Genomic DNA, 16,298 nt, shown 5'->3' on the forward strand with positions numbered 1-16,298 from the left:
CTCTTGGTGTGATGCATTGAACTGAGATCTTCTGGGTAATTTCTGCAGGCTGTGGGTTCGAATCCAGCCTGGGACTGTGGTGCTTGAGTCCTTGGGCAAGACAAAGCCGCCTGTTGCATCTCTCCTCTGCAAACGGAACAGCCGGTGTTCTGAATCTTCAGACTCTCACTAAAAACGTTAAGCTTTATGTAACCGACATACAGTTCCTTGTCATTTGGTTGGTGGAACTCACATCACGTGACATTCGTTATTGCTCCCATTCACGCCGTGGCTCAAAAAGTACTATCCGCCCATGGGGAATGGGAAATACTATTGAACAGTAAGGATCATCCTTGTTCCATGACGCGGTATTTGTGTGCAAATGCATGCTGATGTGCGCATTCAGTGTTGTTCCAAAGAACCAGCGCTACAGCGTTGGGTTCAAACTTTTTCGTGAAGGGGTGGTTTGGAAGAGAGAAATACATTTTCCTCCAGTTTTGTATTGAAATAAAAGTTCAAATATATCAAATGACAAGGATCCATATGTCAGTTATATGAAACAAATATTGAGTGGCTTTAAATTGTGAAATGGGAGGAATATTATCGCTCGGTAAAATCTGGACTTTTCCAGTTCAATCGGCTTCGCCTCGTGAAATGGAAAAGTCCAGATTTTACCTTGCGATAATATTCCTCCCATTCCACGCTGAGCCACTCAATATTTGTATAATATTTTTTTGCGTTTGCATTCCAGGCTTTGCAAGACAAGGATTTGCAGCTGGAAGTGCTCAAGAAACAGCTGGAGATATCGGCCGACGAAATGGCCGAACTGACCAGTCAGCTTGAAGAGCTCAGAAAGGATGCAGCACAGGGTGGAGGTAATAAAGGATGCTAAGACAAAAATTTGCTAAGCATAGAAAGTAGTTGCTTAGCAAACATATGTTACCAGCTAAACTGTCATGCTGTATATATATATATATATATATGTATTGCTTGTAGCTGGTACTCTGCCATTTTTTGCTTAGAATGTTATCTGCTAATCAATGTTTTCTGCTTACCGGCTCTACGAAACAGGGCCCAAGTCAGAATTGATTCCCAACTTGGAATCTGAATCCACTCCTGTAAGGAATCGACTTACTGTTGTAGCCAATTCCAGTTCCCAAAGAGCACATTTGAGATATTTAAAAAAAATTATCTCATAAATAATCGTGTTTAATAGAAGGATCACACCTTCACTCCATTGCAAAATAAAGCAATCTAGGGCCCACTTTTATCAAAATTTCACAAAAAATACAAGCTCACAATCCTGTTCCTGGCGTCCACCCTTGTTTTTTACAAACCCTCAAGTTTATGGCCTACAAGATGCTCTAATAGCAGAGGGAATGCAAATCATGATTTGGCCAGAGTATGCAATGTAGGGCGTATTTACTGGCCTGCAACCCTGTGCTGACCGCTATGGTCTCTCTGAAAGAGATAAAGACTCTTTCAAAGGATTTATTTATTTTCTTCCATGCAGCACCGTCAGTCCGGATGCAGAACACTATCCGCAACCTGCGAGCCACGCTCCAGGAGCAAGAGAGAGACGGCAGGCGGGCCGAGGACGGGATGCAGATGGCTGAGGCGGACGCCAGAGAGAAAGACAAGCAACTCAACGACGCGCTGTCAAGGATGCGGGAATATGAGGCTGTGAGTTCAGTCTAAAGATGTGACTAAGCATAGAAAGTAGTTGCTTAGCAAAAATATGTTAGCGGCTACCGGCATATTTTATGCCGCTCCCATAAAATATGGGGCCTGGAAGCCATCTTGCATGTAAAACTTTTAATTGGGCAACTTTTTGTGTGCACGTACAAACAAAGTTCTATTTTTAGAGAAGTCATTCATGCTCTCATGCATAAATAAATGTCAGTTGAGCATATTGAATACTGCGCCCTTTGCAAAAACCACTTAATTGTGGGCGTAAACTAGTCACAGCAAACATGGAGATGCATATTTCGGGCTATGTGTGCACTGTTCTCTATATAAAGACTGGATAGCGGATATCCATACACCAGTCGCACAGTAGACTTTGCATATTGACCAATTCGCCCCACGTCTCACGAAGATGGCCGCGTATAATACGAACGTTCTCTGCGTATATACAGCGTGCGTTGTATCAACAGTTAACGCGCCTTTTGGTCACGTACACATATTATGATGTTCTCAAAAGGACACATTTCCGTAGTGATTATTATTTCCAAAACGCCAAAAAAGTGAACTGCGGCATTAAAAAAGTAAACCACTACGTTAGAAAAATTGTAAACCTTGGTCACTAGTGGTGGTCATCAAAATATAAGTCAAGTGAACCGCAATGTTACAAAAGTAATCATGATGCCTATCAAGACGGCAACTTGTCCTTTGTAGATCACCAGCCGGTCTCACCGGTCTCACCAATATGGCGTCAATTCATTCATTGTGCGGCTCTTTATCCACTATCCAGTCTTTATATAGAGATCAGTGTATGTGTGCCGTGCCTGCTAAAAATGTAAATGACGGGTATGATTCCCTCTGCACAAGCCCAAGGCATTAAATCTTAAAAGAAATAAAAATACAGCAGTCTAGGAGGTCAGAATGATCCAACTCTTCAAAGGGCACACCAAGCTAGCTCTAGGCTCCAAGCTACTTGGCATCCACACAGGATGCAACTTCACACTTCATCGACTTTGCATTTGCCACTTATGGTGTTTCTGCAAAGCTTTCATTCATAAGTATCTCCACCATGCAAAGCCTCAAACCTTACTGATCCAACATTCCCCACCCTGTCCCATGCGCGAGAGACAGAGAGAGCACTAAAGGCTTGTTGAACTGTGGGAATACCAAAGGGAATAAATGTGTGTTTGGGAGGTATTATAACACTCTGTTTAAGACCGGTGGGAGTCTGGATGGGTGATAATTACCCAAGGCGAAGCCAAGGGTAATTATCACCCATCCAGACTCTCACCGGTCTTAAACAGAGTGTTTAATACCGACCGAACACATATTTATTCCCATTCATAAATACCTTTTTGGTAAAAAAAACAAATCTTTTCAGTCTAAAAATCAAAACAAGTAAAAAAACTAGACGTTGCCAACCATTTTGTTCAACAATTTTACTTCATGTTTTACAAAAAAAACCTTGTACTATAATATGGAATGCCCCTCCACAACTCGTTACCTTATAAGGACATTGCGATGTCGGGCAAAACGCAGCTGGGCGGGTGTAGTGTGAATATCGGACTATGAAATACTGCTTCACTGGTAGTATTGCGCATGCATACGTGAGGAATGTGAACGTTCAACCAATGAAACGTTTAAAGGCACCAGATTTCATGGGAGTCCAACTTTCATGTGACACTGGAAAAGTGTTTAAGACCAGCTAGCCATGTCTTTATCATCCGTTTAAGACCAGCCATGTGACGGGCTCTTGGCCAATAGGAATGTGTAAACTGACTTAGGTATTTATGAATAATAATTAATCATTAGCATACGCCTGAAGGAATTCCTCCCCATGCATATTTATCCCATTGGACACTACTGGTCTGTACTTTCGAGGTCGGAGTTGATGATGTGGGGACTAGGAACCAGCCTTCGTTTTTATTACAGGTTTACTGGTAAAATTTATGTCGTACCCAAATTCCACTTTGCACCATTTACAATCATCCAAAAACAACTGGACAACAAAAAGTTTCTTTCTACCACTTTTTCAGCACATTCAGTTGTACAAATATGACAAATGTAATAGACAAGTAAGAGTAATCAAATAGTAATCAATAACCAGAGTAAAGTGATTAACATTTGTCATTTTGTGTGTGTTTCTTTTTTCTGTCTCTATTAGGGAGAATACGGTCTAGTGGAAGCAGTGCAGGAAATTAAGGAGTGCAAGAAAAATATCACAGTTCGAGATCGGTAGGTCCTCTTATTTTTAAAAAATTGTTTCATCTGTTTGCAGTCTACGCACGTGATCACATATACATACAAATAATAGTTCCTCAATCTACAAATTACAGTAGCTCAGTTGGTAGAGTGCCGGAACAGCAATCCAGAGGTCTCAGGTTCAAACCCCACTCCAGTCAACTTCTTTGTTCGCCTAAAAAAAAGGACCTTAAAACACATGTTGATAAGAACGTAAATACCTGTCAACCTAAAGAATTTTGTGCTCTGCCGTCACTACACAGGAACATCGAGCAGCTGACGCAGAGCGTCAACAAGCTGGAGATGACCCTGAATGACCTCTTGGAGGAGAATGAGGAGCTACGGGGGAGGCTGGGGCTTGACCCTAAGGAACCGCTTGACCTAGGTCAGGTCAGACTGTCCAAAGCCTTGCAGCATCAGCAGGACAGGGCGCTCAATCAGGTAGGTTGCTAGAGGGTAAATATGTTGCATTTTGGCAAATAAAACAAACAGGAGAAGCTAAGTTGAAGGGTTTTCAGAAAGGTTTTCGCAACTGAATGGATACATGATCTGATACACCGTGCCCTCTGGAGACATGCACACAATAGGGAACAAAAGATTGTATACGTCTCCACAGGGCATTTTCTATAGATGAATACGTCTCCACAAGGTTTTTACGAAATAGATATATGGATTTTACTCAAAAACTAGGAATTTTCAAGGTGGGTTGATCTGTCGCAAATGAAAGAGTTTTAGAAAAGGGATATTAAGTCCAAATTTCAGCAAAGGAAATTAATTCTGGTTAAAATAAGAGCATTTTGAAACTTCACTTTCAAACTCGAAAACTTTACTACACGAGAACAAAGAAATGTCTCCACAAGGATACAAATTTCAGTATTGGTGTCCAAACGTGTTTAGCTAGTTGTATCCATTATTGACTATTTCGCAGAGTTGTAACAAGTCACTGAATTGTGTGACTTAAGTCGAGTCGAGTCATTTTAAGGAAGTGAGTCGAGTCATTAGGCCAAGAAGGTCGAGTCGAGTCGATTCACAGTGTTGAGTCGAGTCGAGTCGAGTCAAATTTATGCTCGAGTCAATTTGAGTCACTGATATTTCAACACCATCTAATAAATTACAAAACAGAAGGAGGAACATAAGGCACCAGTGTGTTATGACGATAAATACATGCGTACATATCGTAACTAAGGATTCTGCGCTTACTGGGTTAGCACAAAATGATTCTGCTAGCGCGGTTAGCACAGAATGGCGATCGTAAGCGTGGCATTCTGTGGTTAGCAGAGCCATGAAATTGGGCCCTGAACAATAGCTAGCTCAATGCGGGCGCCATTGAAGGGGGCCACGGTGATAGAATTAACCCTAACTCCCTACTGTCTTTTACTAAGTACTGGACAAAGTCCGCCAAAATCTATCAATCACACTGCTTCCAAAGCATGCTTTGCTTTCGGCCTGCATGCCCAAGTCCATCATACTCCATCAATATTAGTCAAACCAGGCCTGCAGGACCAAGTCCCCTAAAATCCACCAAAATGGGGGGATGGATTTTGATGGAGTTTGGGAGATTAGGGTTAATAGTGTGCTCCAATTGGTTGATATGCAGCCTGCCTACTTTTTAAATTTTGTTTGTCACCAATATACGGTATTTAGATTCCCAAATATTCTTTTTCTAACAAAATATTCTCATCAACTTTTAAAACTTGGAACAGAAAATGAAACAAGAGCTGATTTATTTGGTCAGGTGTTGAGCCAGGAGTTGGAGAGACTTGAAGCGGAGAGGTTGGAACTGAAGAAGCAAGTACGTCTTCTGGCCCAGCAGCGAGCTCAGAGGTATGTACATCGCTTCTCTTGATTGTAAACTAAAATCTAGGGTTTTGCATTCAGTAAAATAATTTCGTACACATAATACTTAATAGCGCTGTCAGATGGCCTGCAAGAAAATCCACAAGGTTACTCGAGGTTGGACTCGAACCCACAACCTCCTGCTTACTAGTGCAGACAACTTACCACTCGACCTCCAAGTTTGCCAGAGGGACTGGTTGGCTGGTTCGAGTCTGTGTTATTGTATTTTTTTTCAGCTGAGTCCTTTTTGAATGTCAAGCATAACCAGAGATGCCACTTTTGAGGTTTTAACCTAAATTAAGGGTTTTTTTTCAAAAAATGTGACAAATTAAAAGTGTTATAAGATGGAATTTTGCGTCGGGGTGATATAAATTAAAAGTGCTGGATTTGGTCTAAAACATCCAGAAAACACATTTTGAAAGGGGATAAGAGTAGTTTCAGTTTTTTTAGCAGTGTAGGCTGGGAGCTCTTAACTGTTATAAACAGCCACTTCTTTGATTTTATATTGAAAGGACTACTTGGCACAGAATGTATGTTTGCATAGGAGGGTTAATAATAGCGAATGCCATGTGACTCACTCTCGGTTAATCAAGATAGCAAATCTGTGGGTGATTAAATGCCATTTCTTCTTTTTTTTATTACCATTTAGGGCCGTGGCGCTAGGCCTTTCGGCAGACGACATGGTCGCCATCGAGGAGTTCACGGAAGGTCTGAAGACCAAGAAGAAATCTGGTGGGATGGGTCTAGGGGACACGGTGTCGCAGTTTGTGACAGCAGAGCAGCAGGCGGGCCTAGGAGACTCACTCAGGGTCAAGGTAGGATGTGACCTTTGCGTGTTTTAAACAAAATAAAATCAAAATCTGTTGACAAATTTACTCAAATATGTTTTAATGGCACCTAAATTTTAAGTCTTAAAAGCCTAGGAGATGCTGAATTCGCCCTCTCCCCCCCCTTTACATTTTCTTTTAGATATCATTGCCACTCAAATTGTTGACTAATCTCTTATGGATGTTTTTTACTCCAATATAAAAAAAAAAGCTTGACTTCATGAAAACAAATCTAATTTTTTGATGAAAAAATCTTGTTTCTCAATGACCTAGTATAGAAAAATGCTCAGATGAACAGAAGCAAGAAAGAAATATATGTTTTTGGATTACTGTTTAAAAAGTCCGAGTTAGTGTTTAGTGCACAAAGTCAAATTTTGGATGCAAAACATTTATGTTCATTGACTCAGAACGAAAAAAAAACGCACTCATGCCAGGAGAAATCATGGATATGAGAAATCATGGAATATCATAATTACCGTAATTACATAATTCTTTGTTTAATTCACCTAAAACTTTGCAGATGTGTCAGCTATGAATCTCTCTACTGGCACACCAAATTTTGCACACAAAAAATGTTGTTGCACTTCCGAGATCGGAAGGGGGCTGAAATCCCCCCAACTCTTTCAGCTGCAAAATGGGAAAAACCTCAGTCTTTTTAGGGTTGAAAATGAAAGCTTGTACTGCTGTGATCTCCTGCAGTTTTATTTTGCCAAGATTTACCAATGTCTCGAATTATTTTTGTATTTACAGAACATTGGATGCACTCTGATAATTGATAACATCTATAAAAGTTAAAATAATATTTTCATTGACCTAACGAGTCAGGAGAACTAATTTTAAAATAATGAAGACAATAAAATGATAACTATTTTAATCTTCAGGCAAAGCAGCTTGAGCAGGAACTGACCAAAGCTGACCAAGCGACGGAACGCAATCGCAACCAGGCGGCTGAGTTGGAGGCTCGCAATCGTCAACTGACGGAAGAGAACAAACAGCTAGAGCTGAGCATGAAGGAGATACTGCAGGCTCTGAAGGAACAGGCGGGCAGCGGCACCGGCGGGGAGCTGCAGATACCTAACCTAGAGAGGCTGGTTGCGGTAAGGGCCAGAAAGCAGTGTTGTAGTCGAGTACTTTGCCATGAGTACCAGTATGAGTTCTTTGCCATGAGTACGAGTAAGCGTACCTTGCCATGAGTATGAATATGAGTACGAGTATGGGTACTTTGCCATGAGTATGAGTATGAGTACTTTGCCATGAGTACAGGTATGAGTACTTTGCCATGAGTATGAGTATAAGTACTTTGCCATTAGTACGAGTATGAGTACTGTACTTTTCGGAATATAGGCCGCGGAATATGAGTATTTTCGGAATATGAGTACGAGTACATTTTCGCGAGTAGGAGTATGAGTATGAGTTGAGTTAAAAGGCAATTTATTTTCCCATGAGTAAGAGAGTACATTCCAAGAGTACATTCTCATGAGTAGGGGTATGTGTACTTTGCCATGAGAAACAGTACCTTGCCATGAGTACAATAACAAGGCAGTTTGTTTTCCATGAGTACAAGTATGAGTATATATTCACACGAGTACAAGTACAAGGCCATTTTGTCCATCAGTATGAGAACGAGTACAAGTACATTTCCAAGAGTTTGAGTACAGGTACATTTGCTCGAGTATGAGTAAAAGTACTTTATCATGAGTAAGAACACATTTTGACGGGCCTGCAATTTACAATAGGGCTTTTAAACATTTGCGAAAGCCTACGAAAGAGTAGAAAATGGGTTCTTTTCATGCATTTCCCTTTGAAACATTTAAAATCCCAGGGGGAGAATATTTTCATGAGTATGAGTACGAGCACACACTCTTGTTTTACTATACTCCCGAGGACAATGCTTTGTGTTTCCCTTTGTACCTGCAATATAACACTCTCTCATAGACTAAGCACAGGAACCTACTACAGAGGACCGTTTTGAACAAAAGACCCAACGCCCGAGGACTGAAAGGATCTGTTGTTCTCCCTTTGTGTGTCGGTCCTCGGGGGTTATGTAGAACACGTACATGAGTACAAGTACTTGTGACTGGACTTGACTATGAACATTGGATCATCATTGTGAAGCATTTTAGTTGTGACATGGATTTTATCGTTGCTTTTCATTTCTGTTTTGGCAGCTTCTGGAGGCCAAAACTGCGGGTGGTACCTACGAGGCCCGGGTGGTCATGAAAGCCCAGCTGGATCAGCTGACGGGACGGAACGAAGAACTGCGACGTGAGCTTCGCCAGACCAGGAACGAGTGTGAGAAGGCTGGCATCAACTTGGACAGGGCCAACAACAAGGTGTGTGCATATTAACTCTTTCAGTGCCCGCGAAATTTGAAAAGTTTAACCCTAAAGTGCGCAACTTCGAGCTTTTTTTGTAATTGTTCAAAATTCTGTAAAAAAAAAAGTAAACAAGTTTTACTCACTAAATTTGTTGTTGTTGCTCTCTGGTATGTCATTGGTACATTGGAAAGTCAATAGTAGTCACGTACATAGTGCTACACCCTGAAACACTGTCCTGCACACAGGGGAATTCTGCACTTTTTGCAGAAAATATGAGTGTCAGTGCTGCGCCCTCTCGCAAGAACTCGAATAAAACAAATAAATACATGTCATACCTGAATGCAAATGACATTATTAGAAAGAGCGAGAGCGCCCCCTTGTGATAACATGCTTACTCTACCTCGTACATGTACGAGGTTTGGCGATTTTAAGTACAAACATTACCTGGTACATGTACGAGGTTGGCACTTCGAACTAACAAATATACCTCGTACATGTACGACTTTGGCACTGAAAGAGTTAAAGTTGCGTTTCCAGCGCTATTTTCGAGTTTCACCTCGAAAAATAGACTCGTTTTTCTCAACTGTTTTTTTTCCTAACAATACAAAAGTTATTCACTTTTGAATGAGACATTGAACAAAAAAATCCACTAACGGTTTAGTTATTGAATGATTTCTTCCCAAAATTCGAATTGTTGGCTGCCAGACTATAATTCACTTCTCAAGGGGGAAGACTTGGTTCCAACCCCACAATCAGTGTGATGATTTTGGCATTAGTTATTTGAAAATGTTCAATTTTGAGGTGTAGGAAAGTCTTTGGAATTGTTTCTGGCACAGATTTAAACCTTGGAATGTTAGGCAGAGTCAGTTTTTGTTGCTCCTGAAGCAGGCATGCAACTTTTCCTCGGATCAGCTGATTTCCTCGTTTTTCACTTTACACTTATACCATTGAAAATCGAAAAAAACACTGTACAAAGTCTTGTAAAGATTGGAGTTTCCTTGTTTTTTGTTTTTTCCAAGTTGCATGCCTGCTGAAGTCTTTTTCTTTTTTTTGGTCAGGTCACCAGACTAGAGCAAGACCTGCAGGCATTAAGGGACGCGGGTCAGGGTGCCATCACCCTGCACCACATGCAGCTCCCACAAGGCATGGCTGTATCCAGTGCTGAGGTCATCAGTTCTCTGAATGAGCAACTCATACATGCACTGCAGGTAGGTCTGTCTGTTGGTCTGTCTGATTGGCTGTTTGCTCATTCCTTCCAGTATGCATACTGATCCTACATCATGGGGTCTCAAGCTCCTCAAAAGTCTGGGGTGCGTTTTCACGACCATTAACCAGAAACCAGGTGATGTATTGAGGGGTGCATTCCACTTACAACAATGATAATGTCTGCCAAGGTTGGCTACGTTTGCGCTAGTGGGACCGACTGTTTGCAACAAACGTTGGCAGTGTTAGCAACCAAGGCTAATCTTCCCGGAGTCATTCACAATGATAGCCAAAATGGCCGACACATTCAGTGAACGTGAATGAGCCTGTCTGGGCTGAAATTTTTCATTTTCTACATCATCATCACTTCCGTGTGCAATGAATTTTTTGAGAATTTTAAAGCTACCATCCAAACAGCAACACTTGTAGAATTGGCATACTGGACGCCGCCATTTTTGACAACAGTTATCATAACATTATCATTCAGTTGGCTGTTGGCACATTTGCAGGGCCTAGCTGACGAACGCAAAGTTTTTCACATGACTAGAATGCACCCTTTATTAGCAAAAATCATCAAATAAAATGTCATGGTGCTATGTTTGTGGCCAGTTCTCTGTCAAGCTACATTTAATAGAGTTATACAAATATAACATGGTTTGAGGGTGGATAGTCGATATTAGCTCCCCTCGGTATTGGAAGTTGACAAACTAGTTTTTGGAGTGAACCAACTAGAATAAACCATGTTATATTTGTTGTTCTATACCTCATACATATTCAGTTGCCAAATTTTTACTGTTGGGTACGCATCTCGGCATAAAATATTTAGAGAAACTTTTCCAGCTCACCAGAAGAATATTGCTCAACCTCAGAAAAGTTCAGTTCTTTTGCAATACAGTAACTCCGAAGAGTTTCTACCGCATAGTGGACAACTTTTTTAGTAGAGGAGGCATCTGTTGTCCACAATATTCTCCAGTTCGGCATCATTGAGCTCGGGAAATCACTGATTAACATTTACGTGCACCGCCATCTTTTCATCTTTAGCTAGGGCGATCGGTTCGCGCGTGCTTACTACATCGTGCGATAGTTCCATGATTGCTTCGTAAAGCGCATGCATAGTGGACTATTGCATGGGGAGCCAGTGCGATAGTCTACTACGCATGCCTATTTAGCCTGTGCATGAATACCCTGTGCGCGCTTGGTAAACTGCAAAAATAGCGGCTGGCACATGATGGTGAATGGACCAGTGAGAATTCGGCTCTCGATCATGAATATGAATGAGGCATATTCATATGATTTTCTACATGGTGTAAAATGTATTCAAAATCCAGGAACTGTCAAACAAGGAGGACCAGGTGAACCGATGTGAGACGTCTCTTGTTGTCTACCGTCGTCGGTTCGCTGTGCTGCGACACCAGCAGGGGCTGCTGTACCAAGAATACAAGGAGAAGCAGGAAGAATGGGAAAGCCAGTCCGAGGGATGGGACAAAGCCAAGCAGAAGCTGCTAGACCAGATAGATCAGCAGGAGGCCAAGGTGCAGGAATTCAATGTAAGATGTGGGAAAGATTGGTGACAGAAATGATGGCATTATTTTAAGGGATGGGGTAAAGCCAAGCATAAGCTGCTGATCAGAAAGAACAGTAGACCAGATAGACCAGCTGTTAGAGCAGATAGACCAGATAGAGCAGCAGGAGGCCAAAGTGCAGGAATTCAATGTAAGATGTGGGAATGATTGGTGACAGAGATGGTGACGTCATTTTAATGGATGGGGTAAGGCCAAACACAAGCTGCTGACCGGACAGAACAGAAGCTGCTAGAGCACATAGAGCAGCAGGATCCAAAGTGCAGGAATTCAGTATAAGATGTGGGAATGATTGGTGACAGAGATGATGACATTATTTTAAGGCATGGGATAAAGCCAAGCATAAACCGCTGACCAGAAAGAACAGAAGCTGCTAGACCAGATAGAGCAGCAGGAGGCCAAAGTGTAGGAATTCAGTGTAAGATGTGGGAATGATTGGTGACAGAGATGGTGGTGTTATTTTAAGGGATGGGATGAAGCCAGGCATAAGCTGCTGACCAGAAAGAACAGAAGCTGCTAGAGCAGATAGAGCAGCAGGAGGGCAACTTGAGGAATTCAGTGTAAGATGTGGGAATGAGTGGTGACGGAATGATGACGTTATTTAAAGGGATGGGATAAAGCCAACTATAAGCTGCTTACCAGAAAGAACAGAAGCTGCTAGAGCAGATAGAGCAGCAGGAGGCCAAAGTGCAGAATTTGATGTAAGATGTCCGAATGATTTGGTGACAGAAATAATGGCGTTATTTTAAGGGATGGGATAAAATAAAGCTGTAACTACTAGACTGGTGGCCAGTTCCATGAAATTACTCCTTGTCTTTTTTATTGTTATGTTCACTGGGGCCTTTTGTAATATCATTTATAATTGATGATTCTAATTCTGTAAAAAATTGTTTTTTTGTTTCATTTTTTTCACTGTAAAAAAATAACAATCAGAGTGTTTTGTATTTTTTTTTGTATATTTATTATTCTCTATCAATTGAACTTGAATGTTATGTCTTTTATGCCCTTGCAATTTTCTGACTATTGGAATTTGCGTAATAAATAGCAAAATAAATGAAAAAATAATTGTCTTTTTCTTTTCAGAGACTACTGGACACACTGCAGCAGAGCGGAGATGAGCCACAGCGCCGGATCGCAGAGGCTGCACGCAAGATCACCGTGCTGAGAGTCAACGAGAGAGCCCTCACTAGACGATTCACGGCCAGTCAGGAAGTGGAGGGCACTCTGAGAAAGGTAGGCATGAGTTTGGGGGCTTGTGGGGATATGCGTGAGACCTTTTGAATATTGAAATGGAAACGAGACTAGACTTGCCTCGAATCAGTTTAGGACATTTTTTATAGACGAATCCAGGCTTGGATCACTGTAAACTCACGAGGCCCCCTTCAATGGAGAAACCATTGTGTTTGCTATTGTACAAAGCAACTGCCTCATGATGGATTATCTGAACAATAGTTAGCACAATGCTTTCACCATTGAAGGGGGCCTTCGTGATAGAATTGTTAGTGTGCTCGCATTTGTCTATACTCTGTGACTCAGTCCATCAGTCAGTCAGTTATTCAGCTAGTGACTTTGTCATGCAGAGGACCGAGGACTTCCGTTCCACAAAAATATTATGTTTACAAATATTCCAAAGGTTTTAAACACGATTCATAAATACCTCAGACAGTTTAGCTATTCCTATTGGTCGAGAGCCCGTCACGTGGCCGGTCTTAAACGGATGATAAAGACATGGCTAGCTGGTCTTAAACACTTTTCCAGTGTCACAATAAAATGTGGACTCCTAAAAATCCAGTGCCTCTTACCGTTTTATTGGTTGAACGATCACAATCCTCATGTAGGCATGCGCAACACTACCAGCGAGTCAGAATTTTATAGTTCTAAATTCAAAACGCAACGCCCCAGGTGCGTTCTGCGCAACATTGCGCAGAACATGCTACGTGTGCGTCAATCTTCATAAAAGGGTTGTTTACATCTTACTCGCCAGCTGAACACTCCATTATTTTGCTAGAGGGATGTTTCAAAAAGCATGAAGTGAACTTGTTGAACAAAATCGGGATTTTTTGAACGAATTATTTGATTTTTTTTACCGAAAAGGTATTTATGAATGGGAATAAATATGTGTTCGGTCGGTATTTATCACTCTGTTTAAGACCGCTTAGAGTCTGGGTGCTGATAATTACCCTCGCCTCAGGCTCGGGTAATTATCAGCACCCAGACTCTGAGCAGTCTTAAAGAGAGTGATAAAAACCTCCGGAGCACACATTTATTCCCTTACTCAAATCTTAATTATTAGACCCTGCCTTCTGTCTTCAAGTTTTATTTTACTAAGAGTCAAGGAGTAAATGTGATATTAAAAGTACCTCACTACTTGATCACATCCTACATATAGCTAACATACAGTTTATTCACATACAGTTTATTCAATGGACCCAAGGGCGTCGCTCGACCGCTAAGCGGGGGGCAGGCAGCAAAGCCGCCTCCCTCACGTAGCGGGCGAGGCGAAGCCTCGTCTGAAATATCTTGGTGGATTTCTGTTATCCATGTTATGATTTAATCCATGTTTCGATATCGCTTGAAGAACAAGAATCTTCGTCTTTCCAAATAATCTATATTTTTTTGGGCTTACATTTGTTTTATTTTGCTTGCCAGGAAGTCAACAAACTTCGCAACGAGATGGTTCAGATGGAAACGGCCATCACAGAGCGACTGGGGTATCTCCAAAGACACAAAGTATGTAACTGTACATGTATATATTTAACATATGTGTCCACAATGTTCCTAAAGCATCCTGCTGTTTTCTCCTCAAACTATCCAAAACACACTGTAACTGTATTAGAATTCCGAAAATGTAAAAAAGTGGGTGATATGAACTCTACCACAAGGCTGTAATTTTTCTTTATTTTTGTTGGTATCTACGAATTGATCATTTTTCAAGACAGTTTTAATTAATCAAATGGCTGTTGAATACTGCGAACCAACTCCTGTGACTCACAGAAGTTTTCCACAGCTTAATATAATATAATTCTGATGCATCCAGGAAGCATCTCAATTCAAGATCGCTGCTCTCCAGCGAGCATTGGATGAAAGTGTCCCAGCCAGTGAGCTAGAGTCTTCCAACAGGCAGTACAACGAGCTGGCTGCCAAGTATCGGGACCTGCTACAGACGGACAACCAGCTAGTGGCCAGGAACACACACGTTGACCAGCTGGAGGTTGGTTTGCAATCAATTTTTACTTTTTGCTTAAAGATATAGTCCATCATTTGTAATTTGTGCATTTTGTTCGTTTAAAGCAACAAAAGTGTTCAAAATCTATTGAAGGACACTGAACAACTAACCTGATGAAGTTTCAGCTCAGCTTCAGCTGTATAGTCTGAGAAAAACAGCATTCTGGGATCTCAATTTCAAATCAAAAGTTGCTGAATCACATTTGGAATTGTTTTGAATTGCAGCTATACGCGATGTCGCGCACTGATCCGACGAATTATAGCTACCGCGCGCGCCTGTGCGTCGTGCAAATGCTTGCGCGCGCTGCGCCGAATAACAAAACAAACTACTAATTTAAATTTTTGGAAAGGCCTTCTTTCGTTGATTACTTCAAAATGATAGCTTACCAGAAAGATTAATTTCACAGGGAGTTTAGTCGACTTACTATCTTTCAACCAAGTATGTTTTTCAAAAATAATACGCCAGTTACTTTTTCGGATGGCTGCAAATGATGGACTATAGCTTTAATAATTGTTTTATTACTCGTTAATGAAGTTTCTGCGTAATTTTTTTTTTCATATTGCACAAGTTCCTCATTCAAACATAGGTAAATAACATGTGCAAGCCCCTTTAGAATAAGTTGAACCTTTGACTCAGAATTTCTTAGCCGAGCACCAGCCCTAGTAACATGAACCATCTGCAGCCGATTTCACGGAACTTTGCGCGATGGCGTAAGTCCACTTGCGCTACAATTTATTGCGTAAGTTGCGCAACATTTCAAGCTGTGCTACATTTCAGCCATGATGATTTCACGAAAGTTTCTTATTACGCAAGTCAGCGACTAGGTGGCGTAAGTTGTGGCTTAGCAACTGAAACTGACCTGTTTGACCAACGAATCATTGCAGAGTCTGTTATTGAACAGGTTGTAAGGGTTGATACAAGACACTCACAGCTTTATGTTTGAAGTAAATGAGTTGCTCTTTTACTTGTGACAGACTTTTTCGAGTTGCCGCATTCCTCCAATATCCCAGTCACTGATTTGTGGATACAAATTTCTGCCTTATACTAGAGGGTGCCATACAAGACCCCAACAAGTTGTATATCTTGAATTTGTAGTACAGCAAACGCTTGAAAAAAAAACACGTCATTGAGTGTTTTGACTTTTATTTTACAAATAGATAGTTTACGGTTTTCTACCTCAGTTTTGAATAACACAAAATGATTGACATTTTCAAAAAGAGAGGATTTCATGCTTTTAGAAAGTCCCTCAGTTCATACTTCTACATAAAAGTTACTACACTGGTGCAAAGTAAAATACCAACATGGGAGCTAGGATTATTTCCAACACTTCATCTAGCTGTTGCAATTTAGGTGAAGAGTTTGTGATATGTTGCATTTTTTAGAACACTTAGCATTTGTCATTTGC

General features: G+C 41.1%; 1 protein-coding gene across 1 annotated transcript in view; it reads left to right on the forward strand.

Annotated features, from left to right (window-relative positions):
• LOC119722681 (centrosomal protein of 290 kDa-like) overlaps nucleotides 1-16,298 on the forward strand; it is a 65,840-nt gene that overhangs the window by 13,399 nt on the left and 36,143 nt on the right. Inside the window, exons 11-23 of the mRNA XM_038192927.1 lie at nucleotides 731-854; nucleotides 1,493-1,662; nucleotides 3,827-3,897; nucleotides 4,167-4,344; nucleotides 5,639-5,727; nucleotides 6,389-6,554; nucleotides 7,448-7,663; nucleotides 8,735-8,899; nucleotides 9,943-10,092; nucleotides 11,416-11,634; nucleotides 12,751-12,900; nucleotides 14,317-14,397; nucleotides 14,705-14,878. Of these exons, the coding sequence (XP_038048855.1) occupies nucleotides 731-854; nucleotides 1,493-1,662; nucleotides 3,827-3,897; nucleotides 4,167-4,344; nucleotides 5,639-5,727; nucleotides 6,389-6,554; nucleotides 7,448-7,663; nucleotides 8,735-8,899; nucleotides 9,943-10,092; nucleotides 11,416-11,634; nucleotides 12,751-12,900; nucleotides 14,317-14,397; nucleotides 14,705-14,878 (1,953 nt within the window). The remainder of the gene's footprint in view (nucleotides 1-730; nucleotides 855-1,492; nucleotides 1,663-3,826; nucleotides 3,898-4,166; nucleotides 4,345-5,638; nucleotides 5,728-6,388; nucleotides 6,555-7,447; nucleotides 7,664-8,734; nucleotides 8,900-9,942; nucleotides 10,093-11,415; nucleotides 11,635-12,750; nucleotides 12,901-14,316; nucleotides 14,398-14,704; nucleotides 14,879-16,298) is intronic.

The sequence above is a fragment of the Patiria miniata genome, unplaced genomic scaffold (assembly GCF_015706575.1).
Source record: "Patiria miniata isolate m_02_andy unplaced genomic scaffold, ASM1570657v1 HiC_scaffold_16, whole genome shotgun sequence".
Lineage (NCBI taxonomy): Eukaryota > Metazoa > Echinodermata > Asteroidea > Valvatida > Asterinidae > Patiria > Patiria miniata.